This window comes from Spinacia oleracea, chromosome 6 (genome assembly GCF_020520425.1).
Source record: "Spinacia oleracea cultivar Varoflay chromosome 6, BTI_SOV_V1, whole genome shotgun sequence".
NCBI lineage: Eukaryota > Viridiplantae > Streptophyta > Magnoliopsida > Caryophyllales > Amaranthaceae > Spinacia > Spinacia oleracea.
Window position 1 is genome coordinate 138,410,199 of NC_079492.1, and position 10,117 is coordinate 138,420,315.

Here is a 10,117-nt window from a genome sequence, read left to right on the forward strand (position 1 = left end):
ACTCTTATCAAAATTCTGATATTGAAAAATTGAGAAAAAATTAATGTCCCAATAGAAAAGTGTGAGAGATTAAATGACTCAATGAATTTAATTGGTTAAGATAATCATTTGACACAAATTTTGATAGAATATTAAAGCATTTATGTGATAATATAAAATGAAATATAAAGAATATTTTGAAATACCAAAAAAATAAAACATAAAGAAAGAAAGTAGTTTTTTGTGACATAAAATTATAGCTAAATTAGTGATAAGACTTCCACCAAGAAATTGACACAAACGAGGGCACAAATGCATTGATTTCCATTCCTCACATTTTTATCCTGTTGCACCGTTTTAATGCTACACCAATTGGCATTTCTCAACAACTACTCCTTTGAGTCCTTTTTAAATGCTATCCTTCATTCCTTCTCTCTTTGATAATCCCATGAAGAGGTCAAGTTTGTCACACTCAATGTCGGCCAACTTGGTCACGTTATTTTCCCTTTACATTTTCATTTATAACATTGCCATTTACCAGCCTTTTCAACCAGATTGGGCCATTGGGGTTTTGCCGTTTTGGTACATCAATAAGCTAGCTAGTTGTCACGGACGGGCCCTTTAACCGCCCTCGCGGTGTCTGAATCCCCAACGTTTGATCCAGGCCAGCCTACTCCATATGCGCAATAAACATAGAACACCACAATAGCAGAGGAAACAATAAGTAATGATACTAACCTGCACCAAGATACATGCATCAGTAAGGCATACAGGCTCATGAGAGTTGCCTCATATGGGACACGCTGGGCCTTAGCATCGGGAAAATGTCAACATGTGACATAGTACTCTAGGAGCTTCCCCTCAAAAAAAGCAGCAGCAGCTAGTAGTTACATTGCTTGCACTTGCTAGTTGCTCCCCAGCTAACCATTATCGCACAATTTTACAAAAATTGGCTTAGCATCTACTGCCCTCTTATCCATCTATAGTCGACAACCAATATCTTGGCCTAGTGGTTAAGACTGAGAGTCTCTGTACTATAAGTTTCCGAATCCCTCGCCCTCATTTGTAATTATATTACCCTTGTGTCTCATGCGTACCAAAAAAGAATTGCAAAAAAGAACCTATTCTTGTGCATTTGTGCAAGCATCTACAAAGAAAGAAAATTGTGCAAGTTCATTAACCTAGCGGTTCCCATGAAATAGGATATGTACCGCTGAAATTCAAAATGATGTACTGTAAATTCTTAGACTAGCTTCTAGTCTTCTTCTGTATCATCTATTCAACTAAAAACTACAAAAAAAAAAAAAAAAAAAAAAAGCGAATTTTTTTCAAAACTGATAAGCTTTGTGGTCAGTAAAAATAGCTTTACAAACTGACCATGCTAGCTACACTGGAAAATATGGGTCTATCTTCTGTTACCATACTCTTCTTCTTTTCTATCTCCAAATCCATGTCCTCTGCAACATTTGAAGAACCCACATGCATTATGCATTATGCATTATGCATTATGCATTATGCATTATGCATTATGCATTATGCATATACTATTATGCTCATTTTGAAGAAGACTAATCGAAATCAATAACCTGCTCATTCTGGAAACACTTTAAGGGCTCTGATCCTCGAACCTTCACTGCCCTGTACCCAAATGCTTCACTAACGGACCCAAACTCTTTTTCGTCATCATCACTGTCGATATCTTTCGGAGTCACCCGATTCTGATAACTTCTACGGTTTATGAGAAAGACATTATAATAGTAGCTAACTAACTCCATTCTTGTCTTCCTAGGGAAAAATGATTTCCCCAAGAATGTATTGTTCAATCTGATTATATGCTTAAATCTCTTTTCTTCTCCAACTGACCAAGAAAGAGAAACCTCCTCACCCATTCGATTGAACTTCCAATGGTAGAAAGATAAACCCAGTTCACGCCTTAATTTCATCTTGTTTTCTGCAATGTGAAATCTGTTGCATTCTACTGAGCCTGGAAGGAGGCAGTTGCATGACTCTGACCTTCTTCCCTTCCCCAAAAGTTTAATGGAATTCAGTTGTTGCAGTTCAGGAGACCAGGTTTTAGTGCCTAGCCATTTAGAATCACTTTCAGAAATGACACCAGTCCAAATAGGAACCTCGGCTTGAAACCGTGGACCTACTAAGACATGCTTCTCAACAGGGTAATCAACAGTTGAGACGGCTACGGCTACGGTTACGGCTACTCCTTTTGTGTCTGAAATGTCAGCATTTTCAAGGTCTTGCTTGTGCTGCAACCCATTCTCCGTTGGGGGGTCGGGAGGATTTTTTAACTTACATTTGTCAACTGAAGTTGATGACTTGCAACATTGACAAAGAGGAGTAATTTCCAAAGACGAAAGCCTTTTGCTGCATCTGACTGCTTCAGCAGATAGATGATCAAAGGAAATATCGTCTTCATACATGGAGGGATGTATCTTATGTTTCTTCTGCATATAAAACATAGCCAGATTTAAATACTTCCCCCGTTCCTTAAATATTGCACCAGATTGACTTTACGCTTCCCAACACACAACTTTGACTCTTAATCTCTCGAATTATGCATAAGTAAAAATTATAAAAAATTGATATTTAGAAAGTTATTATCGATACGAATCTAACAAGATCCTACGTTATTACATATTTCTTACCTATATATTAACGTGAACAGTGTAAAAGTCAACATGGTGCGATATTTGTGAAACGGAGGAAATACATGATTTTTTGTATCAGAGTGTTTGATTGGTTCCATTTGGTCAGACCAGGTAATAGTTGAACAATAAATGTTACAAGACAGTGAAACATAGGTAAAAAGTTATCCTTCTATTGATCTACAAAAAAAATTAAAAATACGAAACAAAACACTTTGAAGTTAAGCAAAACGCTAAGTCTAAGCAGTTACTTGATCTAACTATAAATCTTATGGCCAAACCGCCAAATGATCTAATAGGAAACCTTTTCCCTCCTTTTGGGAGTTTATTGGGGCCAATACTCTTTCTGCTAAAACATTTTATTTTGGACCTCAATTTAACAGATTCATCAGCATTCTTTTGTTATACAGTAGTACTACTTTATCTTTTGAAGGACCCACTAAGTAGAATATAAGACACAAAGAATGAGAAACCCCTTTAAATTCCTAAAGATGAGCATTATTAACAAAATGCTTTCATTTCTAAGGCTGGATAGTCAAAATCAGTACAAAAAGTTTACTCTTTGTCTCTCTTTGGTGTTGTTGCTACTTGTCAATTTTCAGTCATCAACTTATAAAATTGGAAGGATTAGTAAAATTTTAGTTGATTATCCACTCGGTAACATATAGCGTGGCAATGACATTACATTGCTTTGTCGTAACATGTTAGCTGTTGGCACTCCCCCCCCCCCCCCCCCCACCCACAGGAACATCCGAAAAGGCATGAAAATTGCACCATATTTCATAACATAAAGCCTCAAAATTTTGTCTCGTTGGACCCTAGCTAGGTCTCACGTTAAAACTGAAATCCCTTAAATGCCTGACATGTCTAGGCGAGATGAACGTTAGAACGCAAGTAAACGGTGTTCCTTAAGATCCTTTGAAATTCAATGAGGCTAAAGCAAGACAAGTTAAGACTAAGTGGACTCATAAATAAAAAATCACTTTCTTGTTCATGCAATCATGCCTACTAACAGAAACTGTTAGTTTTACCCACCAGAGAAAAGAGGATAGGGGCATACTTTGACAACAAATGATCAAAGGAAAGGCCACCAATATACATAACAGCACTAAATTCCACATAAACAAACCCACATCTGGTTTATTGATGTAATGAGGTTGATGTTGTTTGATTCAACTTTAATGCAAATGACGACAGAAGACAAAGTCATACTAATGTTGTATACATGCAAATGCAGGATGCTGCTTAAAATGACCTTAGAAAGCTATATTAGTCACTTCTTAAGTCTGCTAATGGTACAAGATGAAGCCCTATCTTGGCATACATAGATAGAGTCTCCTGAAAGATAAAGTGGTGAAAGGAACTGCTGCCATTATCAGAAAAAAGCAAGACTTGTTCACTAATTAACCATAAACCCCTTTCCTTTTTCTCCCCTTTAATTCTCACATAGATCTTTAAGTTGTAACTATCAAACTAGCTCCTTTATCTATAATGCCTATTATCCTTCTTACACATTTTTCATTGCTTAAGCTTCTTAAACATAATATATCTGGTATTCTTACAGGTATTAGATAATTTATCTCCTTCTCAGACCAGATGGAGTTCTTTTTGGATTAAGCATAGTCTCTTCTTAAATTTTCATATCTGCTTCTGTATTACTTCTGCAAATATGGTGGTATTACTATTTTACTTTTTAAGATTTTACGGCAGTGAATTTAATTATTCTCCACCAAGGAAAGGGAAGAGAACAAAAAAGGTCAAGTAATTCTCACATATTTCATCATTACCCAAAGAGCTGCTAATAACACATTTCCACTAGAACTTTGATACGGAAGCTTGTCTCAACAGAATTTTTTACTCCAGTTTCATGCAAATTATTCAGGACAATGTAGTCTACTGGTCTAAAGTAGCAACTAACAAGTACCACAGAACCAAGTCTTGGATTTTACTACTCGATTTCAGCAATTCAGGACAGTAAGATGTTAACTAAAAACGTCCCAATGGTCCTTTATTTTGCATACACATCGATAATGTCACCAAAGGGGGGAAGCTGTCTATATCCACCAGAAGTATAAACGCAGCCCTTGACCTAACATTCCTTTCTCACAGAGCCTAGTCATAAGTTATAACTCCAACTAGGCCTTTTATTTTTCGATCACATTCACCATAAATGTTCAAAGAGTTGCTCAATATGTTTAAAACTGTACAATTTGATAAACTAAAATTTCTGTAACATTCAGCACGTAAAGCACATTAGTTGTATCCTGTATGCTAGAATATAAGCAATCACCTTCAGTATCATCTTCAAAAAATCATTTACTGAGGATGACATTTCAAGAAATAGGCATATCCATGACCTGTCAATGATGTCAAGATTCTATCTGTTTGACCAACTTTTGAACATTCTCTTTTAAAACCTCCAAATAGGTTTCACAGAAAAATGGATTGAGGATCATTGCCTTCTAGACCAAATAAATTAGAAATTTACCCACAAATTACACGATATCATTAAGAAAGTGATGTAACTACCCTCTTCCCTCTTCAGTAACTTATTCAAACTTACTCTAACTATAATCTTTTTTCTGTTCCCATTATGATTGAAGTACCTGACTAACCAGATACATGCTATAACCATTCCGGTAAGAAAGCGTTGACCAACACTAATTAGACTCGCTGATATGATACTAATTATCCCGCCTCTTCGAAAAAGGTCTCACACTTTTTCATATTTCAATTCCGTATGTGACATCATTATAAACAACTTATATTAGGATTTCCACAAGGTATATTACACATGGAAATACATCTCATATTCTCTTATTCAGGAACATCTTAAGAGTCAGCTGTCATCTTATCATAAAAGGCAATTTCTGCCTCCAAAATATAAACTGGATCAAACTTGGGCATATATATTCGAACCTCTAAGTCCAAGGTTCAGTTAGCATTAATAGCTAACAAGTATTACACATTTGTTTCTTGATCATCTAATATCATTCATCCTGTCATCCATTAAAGGTGGGTAACTAACATTTGTTTCTTTTGATACTGTAACATTCAAATCATACTTCAACCAGAATTATAACTATTCCTAGGAGACTAGAAAAAATATTCCTACATGGCCTAACCAAGACAAAGCAACGCATAAGACATTAGAGAGAGGGGCAATCATTCAACTAGAAGTAACCAAGACATTCACAAGTAAGCTCTGACATCTAGCTTCAATGTAACGTTTAATCATGCCATTTAACCATCCAAACATGAATGACACAGAGAGGGGGATAGTTTTACCTGAAGGAAACGAGATTGTTGATCATTTGTATCAGTAAACTTTTTTTGCAGTCTTGCTTCTCGGACCAAAAGTGCTATTGACCAAAAGTCCTTGTGACTACTTTCCTTCCATCTCGAGCTTCCTGGTAGAACTCCTATAGACGCATGACAAGGGTTCTTGGCAAGTTCTATCATCCAGCTCAGCGTTTCTCCAAACATGTCACGTTTCCTCTTACGAGAAGTAATATCTTCATCAATGGCAATTTCTGTTTCTTTTGCAGCAAACTCCTTAATATTACATAATCTTTCCCCATTATCAACAGCGAATTTAACGACAACATTATGCACTTCAGTTGTCTCTTCAGTATCTGGCAAATGCAAAGTCTCCTTGGTGGCAAGGCTAACATTATTGCAAAGCTTATCATATCCAATACCCTCTTCCATTCTAAATGCTTTCTCGTCTGTTGAGAAGTTCCTTAACCTTTTCTCTAATTCTAACGATAATAAACCCAAACTCCCTCCACATTCATAACTTCCATTTGCTGAAACCCTATCTCTAGTAATTCTATTCAACCATTGGTCCAATTCATCCAAATACTTGTAATAGATCATCTTAAGGGATGCACACATTGTACATTCAAACCCAAACTTTTCAGCAACCAACCCCCACAACTTTTCTTCAGAAACTGAATGATAACCACCCCTCTCTCTCACCAAACAGAACAACTTGAACAAGTCCACAGTTCGACCGTCCCCTAACAATGCCGGAATCGGCCTACTCCCATTCTTGGCATACACACCCCTTAACAAAACCATTAGAACTTGATCAAACAAACCACGCAAATTGTCATCACAATCATCCCATTTCACATCATCATCACTCTTAGATAACAAACCCACATCAATTAGCTCATTGCTCTCACTATTGTCAGTGCAATTCCCCTCAGACCCGTGATCGAAAATCGACCAGCCGGCCATGAATTCTCCCTATTCTCTAATCTCTATCCCTCCCAATCAATTAACCCAACAACAAATACTGAAATTGGAATTGAACAGAGCAAAAGACTTGATCTTTATCACAATAACTCCCTCGAATTCACTCTGTTTCTCTTGTCTTAGGTTCAATGACTGATAAGAGAGCAAAACCACAGCATTTATAATCAAATTAAGTGAAATGAGCATAAAATATTATAGCTTTTAAGTCAATTTAATTACCTTAATGTGTTCTTCAGACATGCAACACAAACACCCTTTTCTTCTTGCTTGTTGAGTTCACCTGAACTTAATTAAGCGCCGGAAAATTAAAAAAGGGTATGAGAAAATGAAAAGAAAAGAAAGGTGGGTGTCTGAATTTTAGGCAGCTAAGATTAGAACAAATCGGGATTTTGGAAATGTATGAAAGCAATTATAAGGAAATTAGCTGGAAATTGAATTTTAATTAAAGAGGAAAATGATTAATTAAGGTGAAAAATGAAAATAATAGAAGCTGAATTTCCCTTGTTGTAGGTCAATATATTGGTGCGAATTAAGGGTTCAAAGGGAATTTTCAGGAGAGATGAGATGAGGTTGAAAGAAACCCTAATAAATTTGATTTCGATCTTTGGGGAAATTTGATGTGGCTTTAGAAGGACAAAGAGAGATGGAGTATAAGATATTTTTTTTGGTTGTGGATTATTATATGGAAATTGAATTATGTTTTTGACAATTGGGATTTAGCAGGTTGCAAAATTAAGAAATATTCTAGGTATGGATTAGTTTTATTAACATTTTATTTATGGCTTGATTAACATGTAATAATCCGGAATCAAATAGAAATCGTGCTCGCGACTATAATAAATCGTTAAATTTTCTCTTCCATAAAGGTTGTATATTTCATATGGGTGTTCAAAATTACCCGACCCGCTGACCCGTCAACCCGCATCAAAATATCCTGGTAATAAAATTGTTTTTTATGAAATTAGCAAGATGTACAGTACAAGATCCTTTCACATGTTGCAATTTTGATGAAGGAATATCTCTTTTTGGTTCTATTTGTTATGTACTTTCTCTTTTCCATAAAGTTTATATGCATTTTGCGCGTTCTCCAATACAATATTTGACCATTAATAACATTGATGATGTATTAGTGAAAATTAAAAGTTCAATAAAGTTATTCTAAACATCCCTAGCCTCTCTCCTTCAAACCCTAGCATCCATTGATAACTTTGATTTTTGTTGTTAAGTCCATTAATGCTTACTCCTCGGAGAGGGACGTTTCTCCCTTGAAAGACATGTTTTTCTTGTCGGTGGAAAACCCAATTGCTCTATTTTCTTGTGTTCTTTCCTTTAATTTTTATTTTTAAGTCTAATAATGCTTACTCATTCGGAGAGGAACGTTTCTCCCTTGAAATACATGTTTTTTGCTCCTTTCTTTTCAAAAGGTTTTCTGCTTTTGTGTTGGTATCGAGTCGATGGGTATTTTTTGTGTAATTTCGTGGTGGAAATTGTGTTGTTTCTATGATGCATGCACTTTGAAGACCAAGATCAATCTGGGATATGAAGCATATTCAGTTTTCAAGATTACTATAACGCTTGTAACGAGGTCTTCCATATGACACCGAATTGAAGTTGTTTCATGGCTACGCATTTACCTTGATTGCGAAGCCATTGATCATTTAGTTATTTGGAGAAAAGAATTTGTTATTATATTTTGAATTTGTTCTTGTTTAGGGAAAAATGTGATTGTAGATACCGAATGAATTTATTTTAATTAAATTTTTCCTTAGTCCGTCAAAAAAAAATGTGTTAGTGAAAATTATAAAATTTCATATTTGAAAAATTTAGATTGAAATGAATCCATGATATAATAAATAATGTTTGTTTTTTCTAATATCTTAACCACAAAATATGGTCAAACGTTAAATTCTATTTCTATTGCAGAAGCCATACGACCTTTTATTAAAGAATTGGTTTTACTATCTAAAAATACTATTTAAAAAAAAGAAAAAAAAGACAAGTTCGGTAAAATTAAAGGGTTGATCAAACTCAATTACAACTAAAATAAGTTTGGATAAGTTATTTTAAATATATAAAGCCCCGCCGCTAATAGAGTAGTTGATACGGGTATATGAAATTGAATCACATAGTATTTCATGCGTAGTACTCTCTCCGCCTCTTTTTGTTCTTTACGTTATTTTTTTGTGTTTCAAAAGATTATTTGCATTATCACATAAATGCTTTAATATTCTATCAAAATTTGTGTCCAATGATTATTTTAACCAATTAAATTCATTGGTCATTTAATTTCCACACTTTTCTATTGGGACATTAAATTTTTCTCATTTTTCCAATATCAAGATTTTGATAAAAGTGAAACATTATAAATAAACTTAATTTTCTTTGTTTAAATAAAAAAAAGAGGAATCTCAATGCACATTAATTAATCGTTAATAGACGTGAAAAAACGTAAAGGGCAAAAAGAGACGGAGTGAGTACTACATATTTCTTATTATCTACTCCAATAAAAGTAAAATTATGAAACATGAAATGGAAAATTACTTTTTTTTTTTTTGTTAATGTAAAAAAATGAAAACCGGAATTTAAAGGAAGCATAACTAATGGACCCTGTATATATGTCAACAAATTCAAATAAGAAGGAATATTAAATCCAAATTACACGCACACCAATTCTAGGAGATCTTGATCTAATTCGATTCATTACATTATCAATGAATCTGGATCAAATCTAAATCCAATCATAAACGAAGTATTGTAAAATCCAAAGACGAGTACAACAAAAACCGATGCCCTAAATTTAGATCATGTTCTTCATAAACAAACTCTTCAAATTATATGTAGTGCATTCATTCATTTTTCGGACTTGTAACATTACAGTTATAACATCCTTACGTGAAACGGACATCCTCTCAAACAAAAAATGTAACAGAAAGCAGAAAATTGATATTACTCCATAGATCAATGATCATCCACCCAGAAGATGATATTTTTCTCCCCTCCGTTTATGGCACTAGGCCGAGCTGGCCCGTGGCACGGCACGAACCAGCACGCAAGCTCAAACCAGCACGCAAAAAGCACAGGCCAACATGGCCACGAAAGCACAGCCCTACATGAGCAAGAAGTTGTGGGGTAGGCCTAGGCTACATTTTTTGGGAAAAGCACACAAGACATGGCCCGGCAGCACGTGGGTTTGGGCCGTGCAAGGGCCGCATTTT

The 10,117-nt window shown here is 35.1% G+C and overlaps 1 protein-coding gene across 2 annotated transcripts; it reads right to left on the minus strand.

The window, feature by feature from the left end:
• Positions 1–1,131: 1,131 nt before the first annotated feature.
• LOC110784960 (AT-rich interactive domain-containing protein 2) lies at positions 1,132–7,566 on the minus strand. 2 transcript variants are annotated; one of them, XM_021989402.2, is made up of 3 exons: positions 7,122–7,566; positions 5,928–7,034; positions 1,132–2,435 (listed from the first exon to the last, which is right to left on the minus strand). In XM_021989402.2, exons 2-3 carry the CDS (start codon positions 6,882–6,884, stop codon positions 1,548–1,550), a joined length of 1,845 nt encoding a protein of 614 aa, XP_021845094.1. In that variant the 5' UTR covers positions 6,885–7,034; positions 7,122–7,566; the 3' UTR covers positions 1,132–1,547. The 2 variants fall into 2 exon arrangements, with proteins under 2 accessions (XP_021845094.1, XP_021845093.1); XM_021989401.2 differs by having other exon boundaries at positions 1,132–2,438; positions 7,122–7,563.
• Positions 7,567–10,117: the final 2,551 nt, after the last annotated feature.

Excerpts from the sequence above, each read along its gene's own strand:
- LOC110784960 (XM_021989401.2), bottom strand. The coding sequence starts at position 6,884 with ATGGCCGGCTGGTCGATTTTCGATCACGGGTCTGAGGGGAATTGCACT. Across the intron at positions 2,439-5,927 it reads AACAATCTCGTTTCCTTCAG|AAGAAACATAAGATACATCC; the intron begins GTAAAACTATCC and ends TTTTATATGCAG.